At 43.5% G+C, this 25,790-nt stretch overlaps 1 protein-coding gene across 1 annotated transcript in view; it reads left to right on the top strand.

The window, feature by feature from the left end:
• The first annotated feature begins 496 nt into the window (after nt 1–496).
• Nucleotides 497–25,790, top strand: part of MANEAL (mannosidase endo-alpha like) — a 47,631-nt gene continuing 22,337 nt past the window's right edge. The window contains exons 1-2 of the mRNA XM_063444502.1: nt 497–936; nt 18,403–18,968. Of these exons, the coding sequence (XP_063300572.1) occupies nt 18,494–18,968 (475 nt within the window). The 5' untranslated portion in view covers nt 497–936; nt 18,403–18,493. The remainder of the gene's footprint in view (nt 937–18,402; nt 18,969–25,790) is intronic.

Below are 25,790 nucleotides of genomic sequence, written 5' to 3'. Positions count from 1 at the left end.
ATGTTTCTAATAGCACAGATACAACGTGTCTCATTTACCCCCTGCATCCAAGCTCTCCTCTTTAAATGCTATGGTAATCATGTCCATGTTTGCCAACTGATCCCTGAGTGTTCGAATGATGGATTTAAATACACAGCTGTTAAGCAGGCCTCGCTGAGCCGATAGAATGACCAGCACCGATTTATAAGCACACCAATAATGAAACAGTTAATGAGCCCAGATGCAAAGCTGCCTTCTGTTCACACTGCAGACTGCTTCTGCTAGGACTGTACCACTTTAAAATCAAGCGGGGGTGTTTTTATTGAACAATTTTTCTGTTTTCCCCATTTGCGTGTTCAGATCTTATTATAAAAGACAATTTTTCTTTGGAGGGTTTAAAGCACACGTTACATGTTATCCACAATGTACAGAAAATATACAATGCAGGCCTGTTAGTTAATGCACCTGTTGACGCCCCCCCTCCACTCATTGCAGTAATGGTTGCTACCATACAGGGCATTTGCACAGGCATTGTGCTTTATTGTGGGCAGATACATGTGGGTGAGGATCTGGAGTGCAGGAGGACAACACCACCACAATAAGTGCCAGGCAGATCCAGTGCAATCCTTCGTGGTCTGCCTTGCGGCTGGAACCCATCTCCCCTGCTTGCAGTGAGGATGCTCTGCTGATGCTGGTGGCCCCACCTATTAGTAATCTGCAGCATCCTTTGTATTGAACTCTAGGGCTGGACGGTCCTGATGAAGAAGAGGTCATGGGATGCCAAGATTTGGGGGAGATCCTGAATGCTGTGTAGAACCTTTTCTGGGTGTGAAACAGGAAGATCCCTCCTGAGAGCAGATGTGGAAGACAAGCTCCAATCTGCTTGTATTCATGTCCTGATAATGAACAGACAGCGCTGGACATAATGGATGCCACCCTCATCCCGCAGCCCCCAGGGTGAGATCATAAACCTCTTTGTGATTAGAACCATATGGAAATTGCTTAATTCGGTGACCGCAATATAATTACAGAGGGGTCTATAGACCGTTATAGCAGCCACTTGCACTTATAGAGAGAGGTTCATGTGAACTTGTGAAAAAACTGGATGATAAACTATTTAGATTATGTAGGTTACTGGTTGCAGGCGAGGATAGACATTTAGAGAAATAGAGAACAATAATAGGGCTTTGTATAAAGAGCAGATCCGAGCAAAGTTCTGAAAGTGAAGCAATTACCATGGTAACCAATAGAATGTTCTTGTTGATTACACAACGCTTGTAACTTTTTCACCTCGATTCCTTTGTTTTCATAGCCCTTATTGCATCTGTGGTTTGTGTACAGATATATACACTGCATTTGACATAATCATAATTTGTAAATTACTACAAAATATTACATAAAATTATACTTTTAGATATATTATTACAGCGTTCTGTGCCTATTGTCAATTCTGTGCATATTTTATGTCTGTCATCAGCGCGCACTGTATGCTGGTGACATACATTCTCAGACTCTTTTCTTGCTTGTGTGTCCCCTTCCCCCCTTCTACACTAAATACAGAACCTTCCCACCTCTCTATACCCTTCACTACATTTTTTCAGGGACTTCACTCCCCATCTCCCTTCCCACACCCTCTCTCCTTCCCCTTGCTGGCTCAGTGTGCGTGCATGCACTCTGAGTTGGTTAAACAGTCCAATGAGAAGTGATAGCAGTCATGATGTCATTAGGGGGCATGACAAGCTTTTCATAGAGAAGCATTGGATTTACTCACTGGCAGAATTACCAGTGTCACAACGTCCCTATTGCAACCGGGCATTGGAGTTGGCCCGTCCATTTAGGGGCCTCTTTTTGCAAAATCTTAATTTTGTAATTCTCGTAAGCACTCCTTCAAGATCCCTGCACTCAGAGAATGAGTCAGAGCTCCAGACAGGAATAGTGTGTGACATCACACCCCACTGAGGATGCAGTCAGCAGCACCCCAGGACCACCAGGGATCATACCCCCACTGAACTACCAAGGATTAGGTAGAAAAAAGGTTAAAAAGAAACCCTTTGTTTTAATGTTATATATTACACACATAAACCTCTTGACAAGGGTTGCCCTTCTTTTATTCCCTGGGACCCCGCAATTCTTCCCTGGTTTTACTATTTTTTTATGGAAACATTATAGATTGTTGGAGCATGGGTATTGCTGCACATGTGCCATATGTCCCGAATGCTTCTCTGTGAGAACACTTCTCTATGAGAAGCATCTAATTGGGCAAATGTTCAACAAACTTGATCATCTCCGCCAATCCAATGCTTTCCCATAGGAAAGAATTGGGAGGCTATTGCGCATGTGCTGCAAAATGCCACACTGCGCCAATCAGCATCTTCTCTCTGCAAAATGCCATGCTATGCCAATCAGCATCTCATCTCTGAAAAGGCAGTGTTTAAATTAAAGCTGTAGTTGTTTTGGTGACTATAGTGTCCCTCTTAAACTCTCAATTGCAGTCCTACCTTGTAATGAACGCATCTGTGACATCATAGGGCAATGGGTTTTCGGGTTTGTTTGTTTTTACTTACCTTGGCAACACTCCTCACCCAAGTAAAGATTTCAATAGCATTTAATGAGAATGAGAAACTATCGCTTTCAGAGATTAGAGTTCTCCTTTAATAATGCTGTTAAAGCGAGGTTGTGATTTTCTGTTAAATTATTATAGTAATTATTGTCTTAGGGTCTATATGGACAATTCCTGTGTGTATTTATATTCTCTAATGTAGTTTAATTTAAATCTTTTACATTTATATTGTAATTACAGTGGTTTGTTATAACAAGAATGCAATCCATACTACAACACTAAGCTGTAACAGTTAAAAGTGTCCACTATGTTTTCTGTACTACTGTCCTTGAATTATTCAAGCAAATGTAAATTTGTTTAAATTGGGCATGACGGCATATGTAAATTTGTGAAAAGTTTCAAAAGATGTATTCATAATTTCTTTCACCTGAAAAAATGATATACGGTATGTATGTTATCAGTAAAATGGTTATCAAAGATTAATTTTGAAATAGTCAAAGAAAATGAACAAATTAAAATAAGGAATAAAGTAGGAATAGGAGGGGGGGGGGGAGAGTTATATGGAGAAAAAATATATGATTAATGGGAAAGGTGGGAAGAAGAAATAATGATGGGGATGACAGTTGAAAACAGGATTAGAAGTTGGTTGAAAGGTCTTTTAAATAATTAGAACCCCATCAACCAGTGGAGTTACACCAGAAATCATACAGAGGGGGCACACAGGGTGCCAGAGTCAAACACAGGGCGGGGGCACTAATACTTACAAATGCCAAGGCCTAGTGACGTACACTCATACTACACTTACAGGGACACATCACATACAAAGATAAATCATTGCTTTTGAGCTCCTTGGTGCTCATTCATACCACTCAATGCAGAGTTGAATTACATTTGAGTCCTGGTGATATCAAACAATATAAGCAGGAAGCAAGAAAATACTGAGAATAGACAACAACTCAAGTAGCTTGCCCTTCGGTGGGTCCCCGCTCAGTTGTCAAGCTAAATTTAGATTATCTTGTGCATTACAGAGATAACCTCAATCAATTGCATATCAAAAAGCTGGTCCAGATTCAAAATGCAGACTGGTTCCCTCTGAATGAGAAATTCTGTAACCCCAGACAATTGTTTCAGTTTTGTTGGGTATCGTCAGTGAGGTATAGCCAATACCCCTCTAGGCACAGTTAGCAAGGGGTACACACAAGGGTCAAGTCCTGGGGAAAAAAGTGTGGGAACTCACCCAAGATTCCGCTCCCCCCACCCCCCCTAAAAAAAAAAATTACACTCCTATGCATATAGTGCAGTGCAGGGTGTGTATAATGAATATAGTGTGTTTGTAGTTAATGCAGAGTATGGATAATGAATGTAGTGTGTTTGTAGTGAGTGCAGTGTGTATAATGAATGTAGTGTGTTTGTAGTGAGTGCAGTGTGTATAATAAATTTAGTGTGTTTGTAGTGAGTGCAGAGTGTGTATAATGAATGGAGTGTGTTTGTTGTGAGTGCAGTGTGTGTATAATGAATGTAGTGTGTTTGTAATAAGTGTAGAGTGTGTATAATGAATGTAGTGTGTTTGTAGTAAGTGTAGAGTGTGTATAATGAATGCAGTGTGTTTGTAGTGAGTGCGGATTGTGTATAATAAATGTAGTGTGTTTGTGGTGAGAGCAGAGTGTGTATAATGAAGTGTTTGTAGTGAGTGCAGTGTGTATAATAAATGTAGTGTGTTTGTAGTGAGTGCAGAATGTGTATAATGAATGTAGTGTGTGTGTAGTGAGTGCAGTGTGTATAATGAATATAGTGTGTAGTGAGTGCAAAGTGTGTATAGTGAATGTAGTGTGTTTGTAGTGAGTGCAGAGTGTGTATAATGAATGTAGTGTGTTTGTAGTGAGTGCAGAGTGTGTATAATGAATGTAGTGTGTTTGTAGTGAGTGCAGAGTGTGTATAATGAGTGTAGTGTGTTTGTAGTGAGTGCAGAGTGTGTATAATGAATGCAGTGTGTTTGTAGTGAGTGCAGAGTGTGTATAATGAATGTAGTGTGTTTGTAGTGAGTGCAGAGTGTGTATAATGAATGTAGTGTGTTTGTAGTGAGTGCATAGTGTGTTTAATGAATGCAGTGTGTTTCTAGTGAGTACAGAGTGTGTATAATGAATGCAGTGTGTTTCTAGTGAGTGTAGAGTGTTTTTTAGTGAGTTCAGTGTGAATAATAAATGTAGTGTGTTTGTAGTGAGTGCAGAGTGTGTATAATGAATGCAGTGTATTTGTAGTGAGTGCAAAGTGTGTATAATGAATGCAGTGTGTTTGTAGTGAGTGCAGAGTGTGTATAATGAATGCAGTGTATGTAGTGTGTTTGTAGTGAATGCAGAGTGTGTATAGTGAATGCAGAGTGTGTATAGTGACTGTAGTGTGTAGTGAATGCAGAGTGTGTATAATGAATGCAGTGTATGTAGTGTGGTTGTAGTGAATGCAGAGTGTGTATAGTGAATGTGGTGTGTAGTGAGTGCAGAGTGTGTATAATGAATGCAGAGTCTATATAATGAATGCAGAGTGTGTATAGTGAATGTAGTGTGTTTGTAGTGAGTGCAGAGTGTGTATAATGAATGCAGAGTGTGTATAGTGAATGTAGTGTGTGTGGTGAGTGCAGTGTGTACAGTGAATTTAGTGTGTATGTAATGAGTGCAGAGTGTGTATAATGAATGTAGTGTGTTTGTAGTAAGTGCAGATTGTGTATAATGAATGCAGTGTGTGTGTGCTGGATTATGTGTGTGTGTGTGGGTGGGTGCTGGATGATTGTGTGTGTGTGTGCTGGATGAAGTGTGTGTGGGTGTGTGTGTGTGTGCTTAATGAAGTGTGTGTGTGTGCTGGATGATGTGTGTGTGTGAGCTGGATGAAGTGTGTGTGTGTGCTGGATGGTGTGTGTGTGTGTGCTGGATGATGTGTGTGTGTGTGCTGGATGATGTGTGTGTGTGTGTGTGCTGGATGATGTGTGTGTGTGTGTGTGTGCTGGATTATGTGTGTGTGTGCTGGATTATGTGTGTGTGTGCGCTGGATTATGTGTGTGTGTGTGCTGGATGATGTGTGTGTGTGTGCTGGATGATGTGTGTGTGTGCTGGATTATGTGTGTGTGTGTGCTGGATTATGTGTGTGTGTGTGCTGGATTATGTGTGTGTGTGTGCTGGATTATGTGTGTGTGTGTGCTGGATTATGTGTGTGTGTGTGCTGGATGATGTGTGTGTGTGTACTGGATTATGTGTGTGTGTGTGCTGGATGATGCGTGTGTGTGCTGGATTATGTGTGTGTGTGTGCTGGATTATGTGTGTGCTGGATTATGTGTGTGTGTGCTGGATTATGTGTGTGTGCTGGATTATGTGTGTGTGTGTGCTGGATGATGCGTGTGTGTGCTGGATTATGTGTGTGTGTGTGCTGGATTATGTGTGTGTGTGTGTGCTGGATTATGTGTGTGTGTACTGGATTATGTGTGTGTGTGTGCTGGATTATGTGTGTGTGCTGGATTATGTGTGTGTGTGTACTGGATTATGTGTGTGTGTGTGCTGGATGATGCGTGTGTGTGTGTGCTGGATGATGCGTGTGTGTGCTGGATTATGTGTGTGTGCTGGATTATGTGTGTGTGTGTGCTGGATTATGTGTGTGCTGGATTATGTGTGTGTGTGTGTACTGGATTTTGTGTGTGTGTGCTGGATTATGTGTGTGTGTGTGTGCTGGATTATGTGTGTGTGTGTGCTGGATTATGTGTGTGTGTGTGTACTGGATTATGTGTGTGTGTGTGCTGGATGATGCGTGTGTGTGCTGGATTATGTGTGTGTGTGTGCTGGATTATGTGTGTGTGTGTGCTGGATTATGTGTGTGTGTGTACTGGATTATGTGTGTGTGTGTGCTGGATGATGCGTGTGTGTGCTGGATTATGTGTGTGTGCTGGATTATGTGTGTGTGTGTGCTGGATTATGTGTGTGCTGGATTATGTGTGTGTGTGTGTGTGTGTACTGGATTTTGTGTGTGTGTGCTGGATTATGTGTGTGTGTGTGCTGGATTATGTGTGTGTGTGCTGGATTATGTGTGTGTGTGTACTGGATTATGTGTGTGTGTGTACTGGATTATGTGTGTGTGTGTGCTGGATGATGCGTGTGTGTGCTGGATTATGTGTGTGTGTGTGTGTGCTGGATGATGTGTGTGTGTGTACTGGATTATGTGTGTGTGTGCTGGATTATGTGTGTGTGAGTGCTGGATTATGTGTATGTGTGTGCTGGATGATGGGGGGAGTGCATTTGCTTTTTAACCTTTATGTGTTTGGTTTTTTTACTTTACTCCCCCCCTCCCTGCTTCTTACCTTGTCAGGGAGGGGGGAGATCACCTGGTGGTCCGGTGGAGGGTAGCAGCCGCTGCACACAGGGGCCATCACACGCGGCGTTCTTCTCCAGCTCTCTCAGCTTCAACTCTCGCGAGACTCGCCTGTGCGGAGCGTTGCCATGGTAACCCTTGGCAACGCTCTTACAGCTGCGGGTCTCGCGAGAGTTAGAGCTGGAGAAGAACACCGCGTGTGATGGCCCCTGTGTGCAGTTAGCAGGGCAGGTCCTGCAGGACTGGGAACGGCGTTCCTGCTTTGGAAAAAGTGCAGGAACGCCGTTCCCATGCGTTCCTGCAGGACTCGAGCCCTGGGTACACATTTAGATTATCCTTTTACCTTAGGGAGAGTAAACAAACTAAAACACGGCACTAGAGAATACTGAGAATGCACAACAAGTCAAATGAGAGGAACACTAAATATTCTTGAAAACAAAAAAAAATCTGACTGTATATATATGTATATTTTGTGCATTTACCACTTAATAAAAAATATGAAATAAACATGTTCAGTAAATAGTAGATTACAAAATATCGTTATCGGTAAGTTATCGGCTATCGGCCTAAAAGTTCACAGATTTTCGGTATCGGCTCTAAATAATCAATATCGGTCGATCTCTAGTCCAAGCTAATGCCTTCTCTTATGATAGTAATCCACTTACTTGGGAAAGGCTTCCTCCTGGGACTCTCTGCAGTTCAAGATTAAATAGGACCCTGTAATGAGGCACCAGTGACAGGGAGCAGTGCAAAACCATGGGAGCTGGTCTGGATTCACTTAAATCTGCATACATTGTAAGGGTGCTATGGGCCCATGGAACATACATTCACTTGCTCACTAAACACCAACTAATGTCTTTCTTTTTAAAAACACCATCGCCAAAGAGCTGGATTTCCATAAGTTCCTGGTGCTCTAAACCAGGGATCATCAACCTATGGCACATGTGCCATGCATGGTAGTCGAACTGCCTTTGAAAGCACTCAAGGCTGCCAGAGCCAAACACAATACACAAGCACCCCCCATACACAGCCCACATTGATAGGTATCAAACATAATAACACAAACTACTCATGAACATATACAGTATAACAGCCAACATATGCACAAATACAATGCTACAAAGCAACTGCAGCACCCATAAATAACACAAGTACAACATAGGCGTGCGCAGCCTATCGCATTAGGGTGTGCACCCTAAAGCACAAGCACACGCCGCATATATATATATGTATGTATGTATGTGTATGTATATATATATATATATATATATATATATTGTAACAGAGCTCCCCGTACTCTGACCGAGTACCCTCCGTTGATGGACGCTTCCTAGCTTGCGCCGAGGACCACAAGCACCGCACCGGACACCACAACCACCGCAGACTCCACAACCACCGTAGCTTAACTGGAGCCGCGCCGTCTTCCGTCCACCCTGAAATCAGCTTCTGTCCTCCAGGACCGTGTGGGGAAGACCTATCCTCCAGGAGAGCGTATCAGGAACAAGAGTTAAGTGATTAAAGCTCAAGGGAGTATGCAGCGCATAGCAATCCCCAGTGTGATATAGCAGCTCCCTCCAATAACGAGACAAGGCTACGTATTGAGGGTCAAGAAGAACTCTGTTTAATTACACACACTCTGCTTTTATGCAATTCTCCCCTGCAAGGGAGACGCCCACATCCAATTAAACATTACCCAATCACACAATGGTTACATCCCACAGATTCCCTCCCCTTAACCTGAGAGGTAACCCAATTATAACGTACAATTTAAACATACATTTTACCCAACTTTCATAACTCTAAAACCATACATCCAATATTAATAAGTTACATATCATTAATCAGCACATTCCAAATACAAACATACCCAAAAATCATTCGAATCCGTCCAGCCGTTCGGGAGATAGGTATAAGTCCTTTATGACCGACCGCAAGCACATTTTCATGCCCAAAACAGTTCCATGGATTTGGGCTGTGCGGTCGGTCTATTTTACACTGAGAAAACGACTAAGTCCCATTCGAACGAGCGTTCGAATCTTCGACCGGGACTTAGTCTCCAGCCGCAGTGTTGAAGTAGGTACGGGTCAGCGGTGTTCGTGCATTTGGGTAGCCGCAAACAGTTCCATAGACTTGGCTGCACACACCGCTGACCGCGTTCGAACAAATTAAAATGGCCACCGCCACGTGTTCGTTTGTCGAATTGCAGCCACTTCGATGATTTCGGCACTTCGACGGCTTCGGCACTTCGACTGCATTCAAAGTGCCAGTTTAAAAGTTGTAACCCTGCTCCAAAGCATTTAAAGGGCCAGGAACAGCACTCAAAAATCCTTTATGTCTAAATGTAAGTCTCAAAGGGCAATACCTTCCAGGGCCATAGTCGCAGGGCAGGAGGCTAGCAATAAGTCCTCTCCAATGCCCAGTGGCAAATGGCAGTTTGGCACACTGCTGTGTGTGTGTGGGCTGTGTGAGGGTGCTGTTAGTGTGCTATGTGGGTGAGGGTGTTTGTGTGCGCTTGTGAGGGTGCTGTTAATGTACTGTGTGTAAGGGTGCTGTTTGTGTGTGAGGGTCCTGGTAGTGTGCTGTGTGTGTGTGTTTGTTAGGGTCCTGTTAGTGTGCTGTGTGAGGGTGCTGTTTGTGTTTGTGAGGGTACTGTTAGTGTTCTGTCTGTGTGTGAGGGTGCTGTTTGTGTGCTGTGTGTGAGGATGCTGTTTTTGTGCTGTATGTGTGTGGGTGCTATATATGTGTGTGAGTGGGTGCTGTATGTGTGTGGGTGCTGTTTGTGTGCTGTATGTGTGTGGGTGCTGTGTGTGCTGTATGTGTGTGTGTGCTGTGTATTCTGTATGTGTGTGTGTGTGCTGTTTGTGTGCTGTATGTGTGTGTGTGCTGTATGTGTGTGCTGTATGTTTGGGTGATTTGTGGGGGTGGAGGTGGGGGCAGATTAGTTAATAGGAGGGACCGTGCTGCTGCCTTCCCTGGTGGTCCAGTGGAGGTGGGGGCAGATCAGTTAATATCCCCCCTCCCTTGTTACCTTATGCCTGGGAGGGGGGATCCTTCCTTGCTGCCTTCCCTGGTGATCCAGTGGTGAGTGAACTCTAGCCTGCGGGGCTGGAGTTCACTCTTGGCAATGCTCAGATCTCGCGAGAGGAACCCGGCGGAGCTGCTGGCAATAGCTCCCCGGGTCCTCTCCTTCCTCTTTCACAGCCTGTGGGTCGGTGAGGGGAGGCTGAGAGCTGAGCCGGTGCTCGGATAGCGCCGGCTCTGCATGGGCCGACAGGGGAGATCCTGTGATCTCCCCTGCCGGTCTCACTCCATAGGCGTGCCGCGGGGATTAGGCAGGCACACCTGGCACACCCCGTGCGCACGCCTATGAAGTACAATACAGCAACATACACACCTCAATTCTTTTTCAAAAATAGGACTTTAAGATCTTGTTTTGGCACAGTATTACTAAAAGGTTGCCTACCCTTGCTCTAAACCAATGAGCTAAGCTTTCTTTAGGAAGTCAAAGATTCTCTTGCGATATCTAAGTAACGAGCACCAAGCCTTTCCATCCCTTCCATACTGGAAAAAGACTGTGCAAAGCAACATGCCTGCAATGCAGAATAACCTCCTCCCAGGCAAGGTGTGAGGAATTTGCAGTCTACTCTGCTGACATAGTGTCCCTAATCTGTGCCAAGATACTGGAAACGATTCTTTTATGAGCCAAAAACTGAACATTACACCTTTTGGACAAGATTCCATAATGCCTTGCACAAATGACCAAATAACTGCAGCTTGCAACCCTCGTTGTGGTTTCAAGTCTAATACACCTAATATTAATCATTTTGTATTTAATGAGCTCAGTTTTATTTCATACAGACGGGTTTCTTCTACTCTAAAAAAAACCAAAAAAACATGGAAGAAGCTGCACAGAGCGGTGGTGCCTTGCATTTAATGCATACCATACAAATATTTACATGGCCCTTATTCTTTTTTGATGTGGTATGAAAGGGTTTATAGAGAGTTGTTTTTGCTGAATGGGCTGTTGGGAGGGAACCTCTGATATTCCTATTTTCATTTATAATACAGTTGGCGCTCCTCCTACCACAATTTCAGGTTTTCTAGTGTATTTAGTGACTCAATAGTTCACAGCATATAGGACTTAAAGGGACACTATAGTCACCAGCACAACTACAGCTTATTGCATTTTTTCTGGTGAGTATAATCATTCCCTTCAGGCTTTTTGCAGTAAACACTGCCTTTTCAGAGAAAAGGCAGCGTTTACATTACAGCCTTGGCATAACTCCACTGGCCACTCCTCAGATGGCTGCTAGAGGTGCTTTCTGGGGCAGTGCTGCAGAGTGTCTTCACCCTCTGCATGGTAACACTGAACTTTCCTCTTAGAGATGCATTGATTCAAGGAGATGCTGATTGGCCAGGGTGGTGTTTGGCTTGTGCTGGCTCTGCCCCTGATCTAACTCCCTGACAAGCTCAGCCAATCCAATGCTTTCCTATGTGAAAGCATTGTGATTGGCTCAGAACACTACTTCTGATTATGTCAGCCAAGCAGGCAGATCAGGGGCAGAACAAGCAGCCGCAGACTGGAAAAAATGTGAGATTTTGCTATATTTAGGGACGGGGGCATGGGGGCTAGATGGTGGTTTTAACACTATAGGGTTAGGAATACATGTTTGTGTTCCTGACCCTATAGTGTTCCTTTAAATGAAGTGATGTGGGTGTGTGCCCTGTGTTGGGGTGTTCTAAGAAATTTCAAATGACTGATAACAATTTAGGCAACTAAAATTGTTATTTTAAACAAAAACAATGTATCCAATTTACACAGACTGATTACTAAATATATTTACTGTACTTTAAAAACAAATTACTGTTAGTGTTATTGCTGTGGAGATCTGTTATAAACCCAGGCACACCAAGAATATGGAGCTCCTAGAGAAGAGTCATATTAGTATAGAAAAGAAGGACAGAGGGAATTGAGACCAAAATATGGACTTTCCCTCCTAATAGGGACACATGTTAAGTATGCATGGGTGCCAGATGAATCAGCTTCCCCAGGGTTGAGCAGAATTTTACTACACCTTGTCAACCAAGAGAATGATAGCCTCTTCAGTCTATTATATATCCTGCATCTGTGTGTGGGACACCTGCTTCAACTATTCAATTTTACTTCCGTATTACCAACTGTGAAATAAACTCTATTTGACCACAAGATATCTTTAAGCTTATTCAGTAATTTAGGGCTGCATATGAACTTGGTGCAAGAACTACTACCACTCCCATCAAATACTGTCACAGTCAGAAGAATTATTCTCTTGGATCTGCAGAGAGTAACTGTGTTATTAAAGATGGTTAACACTGAACATACTCACGATCCCCAGGGTTCTGTTTCCACTTTACCCTGCTAAGAGAACAAGGTGTGAAATGCAGAACTGGCTCGTCACTAATTCACCTTGACAAGTTATTTCGGAATATCTCATGCACATGTAAACTTCCACTATCATAACAATATTTATTATAGAAAGAGCCACACAGCTTGCAGAATGTTCTTTTATTCTCCCCAATTAACAAGCCTTGAATAGCAATACAGAAAATGTGATCATCTTGGCTGTGCACGGCTAGCTCTCCTAATAGGGTTGTAAGTCATACATATAGATCTTTTCCTGACTTATAGATTTTACATTATAAAGCGTTGGTGCGGCAATAAGCATTGTATGTGGTAGCAAAGCACTGCACAGCAATGAATGCTAATTAGGTGTGACAATAGCTGGAGTCCATTTGCAGTATCTAGAGCTAAGTTGCATTGTGTGCATTTGGTCCCAATAGTCTTTCGTCATGCTTCCCCTTGGCCTAGCAGAAAAGGTGATTGCATATTTGCGTCCTTTAACTGAGGGGATATCATTAATCAAGTTGATTATAAGCAATGTACTGCAATACCACAGGTATAACTGAAGGCAGCGGCTATATAAACAAGCTAAGTACAATATACTTCTCGTAAACAAGGTTGCATTGTTTGTGAGAGTTATATGCAACATTTTATGTATTTTATTGTATTAATTAATTTGCCATTCAGATGTGGGACAGCCAGGGTTAACAGGAATACTGACTGATCAAGCTGATTTTACAGGTTATTTGGATACAGTATCCAAATTACAATCACAGTTTTGGACATGTGTCTCCTCTGCTTTCATTGTTTTACCTTACCCACTTACTTTTACTCACGCGTTGACGTTTTGTGGTAACAAAGTCATTTAACTTGTTCCAGCAAATGTTCTAGTTGTGTGATCCACTTGTACACAATGTATATTGTAGTGAACTGTATTTTTTGTACAGCTCTGTGTTGTTCTAACACCCTGTTAAGCGGAGCAGTGAGGGAGGCGTTGAAACATCAGTTGGCATGGTCATTACTGCAATTATCTGCTGAGTGTTCTTGGATTTTTATTTAAATGTTGGCAGTCCTGTGTTAACTTTTTTTTCTTAGTATTGTAGATGTCGCAACAGGATTTAGAAAATGGCATGCTTTTATTTTAAGTTATGTTGAATTTCTGTAGTTGCCTCTTAAACCCTCAAGGACGGAGACAATTATAAAAGTTCTGAACCAAAATAAATGTTGGAATTTGAGCTATATGTCTGTTCAACCATAATTTACCACCCAAACTTATTATATATAATTTCCACATCAAATATTTATACATGAAACAACAAAATGAATAAAATCTAAAAAAAAATACTGAGAAATTAAGATGTTATTTTCCAAGGTCTGTGTGGCATTTTAACTGTGAATGTCATATTACTGTTAACTTTTACTGCAACAAAATGCATATATTTGTGTTCATTGTTTCACGAGTACAACAGTACCCCCATGTACAGTTTTTATAGGATATTCAAAAGTTAAAGGGTCAAATATTGGGGTGACCCTTTTCAGCTTACACCCACTGATATTTTCCAGGTTGGTTTGCTGAGCCTGTGTTGCCTTTGAGACAATATGGAAGCCCAGGATCAAAAATTACCCCATCATGGTATACCAAAAACAGACATCCCAGGATATTCAAAATAGGGTATGTCTAGGTCTTTTTTTTTTTAGTAACTACTTAATCACAAACTCTGGCCAAAGTTAGTGTTTATATTTGTTTTTTAATTTTTTCACACAAAAACTGCCTGTTTATGGATGATATCATCAACATTATACGTTTTGCTGCTCTAAAACCCTCATATTTATGTTCAGCGAAGTTTATATTTATATATGATTTTTACATAATTAAGTGATTTTACTAATAATATGTTGGGGCATCTGCCTGACAACCAGTCCCACTTCAGTCAATCTTGCAATCCAGCCAATCTGAATCATCAATCTCATCGTGATCACATAACTCAGATAGCAGGATTGACATGTCTAAATGTCTTTGCATGATTAAGGTTCTGGGGATCCGAAATCTCACTTGTTCTGTATGGTGACTCACCCTGAAATAAATCTACACCATTATTATCATAGAGAATAGCCTGATGACTTTTGTTTTCTCTGTTGCTGGGATGGATCAGCTGTGTCGCTTTACATGGAGCTCCTCTGTGGTTTATGGCAGGCTCATAAGGCAGAATGTGATTGCAGAGATTATTGTTTTTGGCCAGTTGTCAGGCAGCCAAACGGATCCAACGAGGAGGGTGAGCATGCTGACTGCATGGAGGGCCTGATCGTTAGGACATCCTATGTCGCTATAACAGCATTAAAGCCCTCCATTTGTAGGACGCCATAGCACGTCTTAATGTTAGGAAAGGGTTAATATCTCATATGTATCTGTAACATGTATATATGAAACAACATTAAGTATGATTAAAATGCTTAAGATAACAAAAAAAACAATTTTTCTAACATTTTAACTAAATAATAATTTTTACACTTCCAGTGCAACTAACAAAAAGGAACTCAAAATAGGTTCATATATCAGTCCTGATTCTTAAATATCTCATATGTCTAGAATCAAATTTTTTGTAGCTAATACTAATCCTATACCAACCCCACCACTAACCCTATACTAACTCTAACAGCTACACAGTTACCAGAACCTAACCCCTAATCTGAATCCTACTACCCCTAACCATAACCCAGCATTAACCCTTACCCTATGCTAGCACTAACACTGCACTAATTCTACCCCTAACTCAGAGGAATTCCCTCTGCTCACTCTCATTCCATCTCTTTGAAATGCTTACTCTGCTGATCACAGTTGGCAAAGTTCAGAGCCAGTCATAGTAATGGAGGCATGCAGGAAGACCCAGGCATGTCTCTTTCTCTTGCAGCAGGCTCAGAATCATTTAAATCCTCTCAGTTGAGCGATCACACTGAGCCATGGGGATTAAATGTCATTTAAAGGGCTGTATGCAGCTTTCACTTTGTGCATACAGCTCATCTGTCAGTCTGTGGCCACTAAATATTATCCCAGCTGATATACCTAGCTCTCCCTGGTGTGAGCAGGGATTTAACCCTGCTCATACTAAAACATTATGACTTTCCAAGCCCACTTTGCATGGAACATCCTAACATCATTAAGCGTTAAGACTATTTGTTTGAGTTAATAGCAGTGTACTTTTTATTTACAGCAGTTGGCATGTTGAGTGGATAGCTGATTATATTTTATTCACATATCAGCCATTATACTCTGTTTACAGTACTTTCCCCACCTAGCATAATTACTGTATTTTTTTCATGGTTGTAAACATTCATGATTGAACATACACATGAGAATGTACACTGCTCAAAAAAATAAAGGGAACACTTAAACAACACAATGTAACTCCAAGTCAATCACACGTCTGTGAAATCAAACTGTCCACTTAGGAAGCAACACTGAGTGACAATCAATTTAACATGCTGTTGTGCAAATGGGATAGACAACAGGTGGAAATTATAGGCAATTAGCAAGACACCTCCAATAAAGGAGTGGTTCTGCAGGTGGTGACCACAGACCACTTCTCAGTTCCTATGCTTTCTGGCTGATGTTTTGGTCACTTTTAAATGCTGGCGGTGCTTTCACTCTAGTGGTAGCATGAGACGGAGTCTACAACCCACAGAAGTGGCTCAGGTAGTGCAGCTCATCCAGGATGGCACATCAATGCGAGCTGTGGCTAGAAGGTTTGCTGTGTCTTTCAGCGTAGTGTCCAGAGCATGGAGGCACTACCAGGAGACAGGCCAGTACATCAGGAGACGTGGAGGAGGCCGTAGGAGGGCAACAACCCAGCAGCAGGACTGCTACCTCTACCTTTGTGCAAGGGGAACAGGAGGAGCACTGCCAGAGCCCTGCAAAATGACCTCCAGCAGGCCACAAATGTGCATGTGTCTGCTCAAACGGTCAGAAACAGACTCCATGAGGGTGGTATGAGGGCCCGACGTCCACAGGTGGGGGTTGTGCTTACAGCCCAACACCATGCAGTACGTTTGGCATTTGCCAGAGAACAAGATTAGCAAATTCGCCACTGGCACCCTGTGCTCTTCACAGATGAAAGCAGGTTCACACTGAGCACATGTGACAGACGTGACAGAGTCTGGAGACGCCGTGGAGAATATTCTGCTGCCTGCAACATCCTCCAGCATGACCGGTTTGGCAGTGGGTCAGTAATGGTGTGGGGTGGCATTTCTTTGGGGGGCCGCACAGCCCTCCATGTGCTTGCCAGAGGTAGCCTGACTGCCATTAGGTACCAAGATGAGATCCTCCGACCCTTTGTGAGTCAAAATGTTGGTGCGGTTGGCCCTGGGTTCCTCCTAATGCAAGACAATGCTAGACCTCATGTGGCTGGAGTGTATCAGCAGTTCCTGCAAGATGAAGGCATTGATTCTATTGACTGGCCCGGCCGTTCCCAAGACCTGAATCCAATTGAGCACATCTGGGACATCATGTCTCGCTCCATCCACCATCGTCACATTGCACCACAGACTGTCCAGGAGTTGGCAGATGCTTTAGTCCAGGTCTGGCAGGAGATCCCTCAGGAGACCATCCGCCACCTCATCAGGAGCATGCACAGGCATTGTAGGGAGGTCATACAGGCACGTGGAGGCCACACACACTACTGAGCCTCATTTCGACTTGTTTTAAGGACATTACATCAAAGTTGGATCAGCCTGTAGTGTGTTTTTCCACTTTAATTTTGAGTGTGACTCCAAATCCAGACCTCCATGGTTTGAAAAATTTGATTTCCATTTTTTAATTTTTGTGTGATTTTGTTGTCAGCACATTCAACTATGTAAAGAACAACGTATTTCAGAAGAATATTTAATTCATTCAGATCTAGGATGTGTTATTTTTGTGTTCCCTTTATTTTTTTGAGCAGTGTATATAGGAACAAAATATACATACATACATGACTCCAAGCACGTTGAGCTGAAATATTCTTGTATTATTACTGACAGAAAATCTGATTCATAATTTAGAACAGATATAAAAAAAAAAATTCTTGCCTGTGTTAAAGCTGATATCAAGTATCTAAATATAGTGCAAATTACAGTTTATGGATAAATGATTTGTCTAAACTAACATAATATTTTATCTCATTGTACATTCTGACTAAGACAGACTAAGTTAATTATCAATAGAAAGCATGTGGGTTAACATCTTAAGGGGGTCAGTAAAATGAATTTTGAGTATGAGAAAATATAAATATTAAATAATTATTTACAAAATAAATTGTACTTCCTTGTCAGTAGTATGGATCTCATGTAATATGTTATCTATCAGCATGATTACACCATCAGGTTACCTTTCTCATAATATCACCTCATTGGCTCTTTATTTTGCTCAAATAAGCCTGAAGTCTGACTGCATAGGTCAATAGGCACTGGACCACCAAATCAAGAATCCAGAATGCCACATTGCCTAAAAACCATATACTGCATGCTGGAGAGTTTTCTGTCTTTCTTTTAGATGGGAAATCGTGTTCACTATATTTCTAACTATAGATTGGGCATCAATAATGCAGAACACTCTACAAGAAACAGAGAAGACACACATGCTTTCTCTTAAACTTTTCAGGGTCCTAGGGTACATTTATTCTCCTTCATTTTGTTTTCCTTTGTGTGTGTCTGGTGTTTCTCTTTTTATTTAATGATTCGGTGGAATTTAATATCATGGAGGGAACTGTAGCTTCTTTGCTGAAACATAAACCACACAACAGATGTTCCATTTGAGTAAGGAACACTTCTGTGAAATGACTATGCATTAGTGTGTTCTGTTATTAATTGGGTTTAACTCTTAGGGTTTTCGCAATCCTCTTATATCTATTCTCCTACAATCCACATTTCAGAGATAGAGACCCTTCCTTTGCTTAGTATTTATATTCAAATGAAGTTCCGTAAATAGAGAACATTCGTATAGATAGTTTGCTCATAAATGTAAAAAGACATAAAGACATAGCAATACAGTTAGTTTAGGATCTATGATTGTAGAATTTGTTTTATGTTTCTTTTGATTTGTTTGATTTGTTTTATTGTGTGATCATTTTACGCTATGCTGATAATAATTTGTTTTGTTTTTTAGGAGGACAATATCTGGAATCTGATGGGCTTAGTCAGACATCTACACTTATTTGTATTCAGGTACATTTATATTTCCAGAAGAATTATTTGCTATGGCCAGACTTCGCAGGAAAGCATGTATTGCTCTCTTCCTTTTTACACTTTTCATTTTTGGAACTATGATGGGCTTAAGAACTTTGAAGCCCTCTGATGGGTTTTCTGATTTGGCACCTGGCTTAGAGCTCATGCCCTTTGCTGAACAGTCTGAGAGACGCTCCGTGTCCAATGAGGTCGTCCCCCATCCCCAGAGCACTGTGGAGACACCAGACCAGACAAAAGTGTACTATGACCTCCATATCTTTTACTACATGTGGTATGGAAATCCAAAGTTTGATGGGAATTACATACACTGGGACCACGTAATGGTACCTCATTGGGATCCCAAAATATCTGCAAGTTACCCGAAAGGCAGACACAGCCCTCCTGAAGACATTGGCTCTAGTTTCTACCCAGAATTGGGACCCTACAGTTCAAAAGATCCAGAGGTCTTAGAAGAACATATGAAGCAACTTAGAGCTGCTGCTATAGGTATTTAATAATGAAGCAGGATACTGTAATTGGTCTCATTTGATAGACATAAATATGCTATTGCCATATAATTGTGCAAATAGGTGCACGTCTTTAGAAATTCTACCTTTATTACTTTACTTCTTTTTCTAACATGTTATGTGGCTGTCACAGCTTTTAGATATTATATAGAGGTTTTGAATCAACCTTTAAAATGAACTCAAAACTGCACTGTAATTTTGTTTTTCTTTCAGTCTTCATTTGTTTATGCCCCTTTTATCTGAATCATTGTATTCACCCCATTATATTTTCTTCCATTTACTAAACTTCAATACTTGGGAGCCACCATTTGTTTCTCCTATGTCAAAGATGTCTGCAATTTATCCATATGTGTTAGCTTAGCAATTGAAATGGAACTTTCCTTAAAGGGATACTATATGCATCAAAACAACTTTAGCTTAACAACGCAGTTTTAGCGTGTAGATCATGCCCCTGTAGTCTCACTGCCAGAATAAAATCACATTTGTTTCTGTTTGTGCAGCTCTAGCCACATCTCCTCTGGCTGTGACTCACACAGCCTCCATGACAAAACGGCTTAATTTTACATCTGGTGTTAACTTACTTTAAATGCTTTTATCTCCTGTTCTATAAACTGAACTTTAATCAGACACAGCAGGCTCCTGCAGGGTACTGCAGGCTATTAACAGAGCAGAAATTCTAAATTAAAAAGATGGTGCAATAAAGGAGCAGTGAGACTGCAGGGGCCAAAACTGCTTATTTAAGCTTAAGTTGTTTTGGTGCTTCAGTATCCTTTTAAGCTCTGCTTATTGCCGAAGCAGGTAAGCAGAGTAGTTCCTATGTTATCTTATGTATAACTAAAAAACTAAAGTGGATTTAAAAAAAATAAAAACAAGGGGAAATAGAGGTAGAGAAAATTGATTAATTTAAAAACAAAACCTGAAAAGTTACAGAACTGCTCTAAATTTTACTATAATTACTATTTAGTTACTAATGTTTGCAGTTCAATTCTACCCATGAACAGTTTAGTTAACACCTATGAAAGCAACTCAGTTATCTCATAACAATCCACTTATCTCATGTGTATACAGGGGAAAACTCAGTTTTACTTATAGACCCTTAAAGACCGACCTGTTTTTTTTTTTTGAGAATTAAACACGGCTACACCAATTTAGGATTGCCCTGATAAAATTATTATATAAGCATATATCTATCCTCTTGTTAACTTGAATATTTTCATTTCAAAGGGCCACCCCATCACCATAAAAATCTAATTTAAATAAAGTTTTTATTGGGCAGGATCAGGGATGTCTTTAATATTGACTGAACCTGGGCAACCATTCGCTTGAGCCCCCTGGATGCTGCTCCTTGCCCCCTGCCAGACATACTAACACACATGCACAGAGACATACACTGACAGACATACTGACACACACAGAAATATACACTGAAAGACATACTGACACACACCCTGACAGACTTACTGGCATACACATACACACTGACTGACATACTAACACAGATACAAACACTGACATACTGACATAAAATTACACTTTTAAACCCACCCTCCAGTTTCCTACCTTGGAGGGTGGTTTCCCCGGTGTCCAGGCTGGAGGCTGAGGCTGTTGGGAGTTGGCCCAGCCCCCATCCTCTTTGCCTCCTCCTTCTCCCGCGTGGCTCCTTTCCTTAGTGGGAGGAAGTGACTCACGGATATCACTTCCTTTCAGAGCTGCAGAAAAGCAAGGTGCTTGGTCACGCTGTTAAAGTGCCACAGCGTATAACCGGGCCCCTGCTTACAAATGCTCACCCGGTGGGCCTCCTTAGTGTGCAGGCTGCCGGTTGTGTCAACGGACCCATGGGGGGAAAAATAGTTGAGGGCAGCGGGGCCCACGGTGCAGCTGCCTTGGGTCCCCCAAGAGTAACTGGGCCCGGGACAGCTGCCCTGTTGCCCTGCATTAAAAACGGCCCTGGGCTGGATTCCCTAAGTGCCCACTTACCATAAGTGGTTAAACTGTGTTTGAAAGGTCATACTGCCTCCTCTCTCTTCCTCCTTAGTCCCTATGTAAAAGGAATGCGCTGTCTGGGAGTCTGGGGATTGCTCCAACAGGCACTCTCAGCCTATCAGTGGCCAATCATTGCAAGTAACAGTGCACATATGTGAGGGGGAAAACATGGCGAACACTTAGGAACACAGCGTCTGTTTAAAACTGTTATTATCTAAAAGGAATATTTTAAACAGCAATACAACGTTGGCTTTTGTTTTTGGTGTATAGATCATGCCCGTGCAGAGTTATTGCTCAATTCTCTGACATTTAGGCGTTAAATCAATTAAATCTTTGTTTATGCAAACTGTGACAAACACTGCCTTCATGAAAAAGGGTTTCTTTTTACAGAACAATGTATTTACTTTAGAATTTCTTATCTTATGCTCTGTTAATTGAACCTTAAGGAAATATAGGAGGCACCTGCAGACTGTAGCTGTCAATTAACAGAGCAGGACATAAGAACTTGTACATTAAACACATTGCATAATAAAGGAAGGTTAAAAATTCAGGAAATGTGTCACAACCAGAAAAGGTGACACATTGGATTGAGGGATGACAAGTGTGACGGACCGCCTGGCACCCCGACCAGTTACCTCTGTCAATCGCTGCTTCCTAGTAATCCTTGAGTACCATAAGCACTGCAACGGACACCATAACAACCGTGAACCCCACAAACCGCTGCAGTTTGGTTGGGGACTAGCTGTCCTCCACCCAGCCTAGACCCACGACCAGGATCCAGCTTCCAGTGGGTAGACCACTCCTAGTCCAGAGAGGGAAGCAGGCTGCTCTTACAAGAGCAATCGTTGTGATCCAAGGGAGTATAGTGATTATAGCAATCCCCAGAGTGAATATAGCTCTCAAATCCCCCAAACATGAGCCTAGACTTCATGAAGGGTAAAACTAATCTGTTTAATGGCAGCCACAACTGGTCTTATGACTACAGTAATAACATGTACATGATTACATTGGCTCTCGGGTCCAGGACACTCCCATACAAAATACGTCAATCCCTTCCCTTTGCCTGGGAGATAATTGAGTCAAGCACTGTATTAAACTCAATTAGCTCCATGCACAAAAAACACACATTTTTACAAAACTCTAGAAATACCTTAAAATACAGACAATGCCCACAAAAGTTACTTCCACTGATAGCCCTGATCTGGGTGACCAACATATTCCAAAATCACTTAGATCAGTTTAGGGGTTTAGGAATTTCCTGAAAGTCATAATTTGACCGACAGCCCCCATGGTCCCATGCCCAAAACAGTTTCAGAGAATCTGGGCTTGCGGTCGGTCTAGTTCGGTAGTTTAAAAATGAACAAGCTACCGAACAGAGTCAATAGTCTTACATAGTTACATAGCAGAGGCGGCTCTAGACTTTATGAGGCCTTAGGCGAAACTCAAACATGAGGCCCCACTAACAAAAAAGTGTCACATATACACATTGATGCACAGTTTACCTGTGTATGTGCCTGAGAGTGTGTCTGACAGAGTATCCTTGTGTGTGAATGTATGTTTTTGTCTGAGACCCTATGTGTATGGGGTAGCTGCTTGAAGTGTGTTGTGTGTATGGGGGGGGGGGGGTGATGGTGAGAAGGAGAGGCGGGTGAGGGTGACAGGGAGGTGATGGTGTGGGGGGTGATCGGGGGTAATCTGAGAAGGGTGGTGATGTGAGAAGGGTGGTGATGTGAGAAGGGGGGTGATGTGAGAAGGAGGGGGAGTTGATGGTGAGGGGGGTAGATGGTGAGGGGGGCAGATGCTGAGGGGGTTTGATGCTGAGGGTGGTGGGGGATGGTGAGGCAGAGGGTGGTGGGGGGTGGTGAGGCATAGGGTGGTGGGGGATGGTGAGGCAGAGGGTGGTGGGGGATGGTGAGGCTGAGGGTGGTGAGGCTGAGGGTGGTGGGGGTGGTGGTGAGGAAGAGGGTGGTGGGGGTGAGGCTTAGGAGGGTGGTGAGGCTGAGGGTGGTGGGGGTGATGTTGAGGGTGGTGGGGTGATGTTGAGGGTGATGCTGGGGGTGGTGGTGAGGCTGAGGGTGGTGGGGGTGATGCTGGGGGTGGTGCTGAGAGTGGTGGGGGTGATGCTGAGGGTGGTGGGGTGGTGAGGCTGAGGGGGTGGGGGTGATGTTGAGGGTGGGGGGGCGGTGAGGCTGAGGGTGGTGGTGAGGCAGAGGGTGGTGGGGGTGATGTTGAGGGTGGTGGTGGGGTGAGGCTAAGGGTGGGGGGTGGTGAGGCTGAGGGTGTTGTGGGGGGTAGTGAGGCTGAGGGTGGTGTGGGGGGTAGTGAGGCTGAGGGTGGTGTGGGGGGTATTGAGGCTGAGGGTGGTGTGGGGGGTATTGAGGCTGAGCGTGGTGGGGGGTAGTGAGGCTGAGGGTAGTGGGGGTGAGGCTGAGGGTGGTTGGGGTAGTGAGGCTGAGGGTGGTGTGGGGTAGTGAGGCTGAGGGTGGTGTGGGGGTAGTGAGGCTGAGGTGGTGTGGGGGTAGTGAGGCTTAGGGTGGTGTGAGGGGTATTGAGGCTGAGGGTAGTGGGGGGTGAGGCTGAGGGTGGTGTGGGGGTAGTGAGGCTGAGGGTGGTAAGGCTGAGGGTGGTGTGGGGTTAGTGAGGCTGAGCGTGGTGGGGGGTAGTGAGGCTGACGGTAGTGGGGGTGAGGCTGAGGGTGGTTGGGGTAGTGAGGCTGAGGGTGGTGTGGGGGTAGTGAGGCTGAGGGTGGTGTGGGGGTAGTGAGGCTGAGGTGGTGTGGGGGTAGTGAGGCTTAGGGTGGTGTGAGGGGTATTGAGGCTGAGGGTAGTGGGGGGTGAGGCTGAGGGTGGTGTGGGGGTAGTGAGGCTGAGGGTGGTGTGGGGGTAGTGAGGCTGAGGGTGGTGTGAGGGTAGTGAGGCTGAGGGTGGTGTGGGGGGTAGTGGGGCTGAGGGTGGTGGGGGTGAGGCTGAGGGTGGTGTGGGGAGTAGTGAGGCTGAGGGAGGTGGGGGGGTGAGGCTGAGGGTGGTGTGGGGGGTAGTGGGGCTGAGGGTGGTGGGGGTGAGGCTGAGGGTGGTGTGGGGGGTAGTGAGGCTGGTGGGAGGGTGAGGCTGAACCTACCTTAATTTCCCTGGTGGTCCGGTGGCCACTGCTTCCGGTCTGCAGCTCCGCTGAGCTGCAGACCATGTAATCTCGCGAGTGAATCAGAGCGTTGCCGTGGTAACCCGCGGCAACGCTCTGATTGGCCGGTTCTCGCAAGACACATGGTCTGCAGCTCTGCTCACTGCGGAGCTGCAGACCGGTGTCTGCGGTGGCTGGCCGGGCAGCCAGGAGGGGCCTCGCACCCGGCGGCAAACCGGGCAAGCCGCCGGGCCCCCTCCTGGTGTCAGGTCCTCGGTCAGTGACCGAGGACCTGACACACTCTGCCCACAGGCGGTTTAGGCGGCCGCGAGGCCCCAGCCAGCGCGAGGCCTTAGGCGGCCGCCTAAACCGCCTAATTAGAGAGCCGCCTCTGTTACATAGTTACATAGCTGAAAAGAGACTTGCTTCCATCAAGTTCAGCCTTCCTCACATTTGTTTTTTGCTGTTGATCCAAAAGAAGGCAAAAAAAAAAAAAACAGTTTGAAGCACAATTTTGCAACAACCTAGGAAAAAAATTCCTTCTTGACCCCAGTAATGGCAGTCAGCATATTCAATGTGTGGTCTTACCAGTGATTTATAAAGAGACAAAATGATATTCTCGCCCTGAGAATGAATGCCCTTTTTCATGCATGACAATACCCTACTGGCCTTGGCCACTGCTGATTGACATTGCACATTGTTGCATAGTTTGTTGTCTATAACAATTCCCAAGTCCTTTTCGTGTGTTGTTATCCCTAATTCACTTCCATTAAGGGTATACATTGCTTGTGTATTCTTTACGCCGAAATGCATAACTTTGCATTTTTCAACATTAAATTTCATCTGCCATTTGAGTGCCCAGTCCTCCAGTTTATCTAAATCCCTCTGCAGCAAAGTAATATCTTGCTCACATTGTATTATTTTACAAAGTTTTGTGTCATCTGCAAACACTGAAACATGACTTTCAATGCTGTCTTCAAGATCATTTATAAACATGTTAAATAGAAGGGGTCCCAGAACAGAACCCTGAGGGACACCACTTGCCACCTCTGTCCAGCTTGAAAATTTACCATTAACGATAACTCTTTGTACTTTTTAAGCCAATGTTCTACCCAAGAACAAGCATTTTCATCTAGACCGATTTCCTTGAGTTTGAACACTAATCTTCTGTGTGGAACTGTATCAAATGCCTTGGCAAAATCAAAATAGATCACATCCACTGCAGCACCCTGATCTATACTTCTACTTACTTCTTTGTAGAATGCAATCAAGTTAGTTTGACACGACCTATGCTTCATAAAACCGTGCTGATTTTTGCTGATAACCATGTTCTTCTCAAGGAATTCTTTAATATTATCCCTTACTCTGGAGCTTGATCCCCTTGTTTGTGAGAATGTTTCCACCGAACAGCACCTTTCTAAGTGTTGTAGAACCGAACACAGGCGGTGCTGGAAGTCCAGCGGTGTTCGGGAGTTTCTGTGTCCATTTTCAGTTCCATGAGATTCATGCCCAAACACCACTGCCTGCTTTCATGCAAACAAGATGTCCGCCACCTTGTGGTCGTCCATAGGAATTGCGGCCACCCAGACGAACACTTAGAACACTGCGGTTGAAATTGCTACAAAGTAGCAATAAGGCTTAACATGCTCCAGGGTGGTCTCCGGTTCGTGCGGCTGTCCGGTTCCAGAACCAAATATAAAAT

The sequence above is a fragment of the Pelobates fuscus genome, chromosome 1 (genome assembly GCF_036172605.1).
Source record: "Pelobates fuscus isolate aPelFus1 chromosome 1, aPelFus1.pri, whole genome shotgun sequence".
Classification (NCBI taxonomy): Eukaryota; Metazoa; Chordata; class Amphibia; order Anura; family Pelobatidae; genus Pelobates; species Pelobates fuscus.
This window is presented reverse-complemented; position numbering and strand designations above follow the sequence as displayed.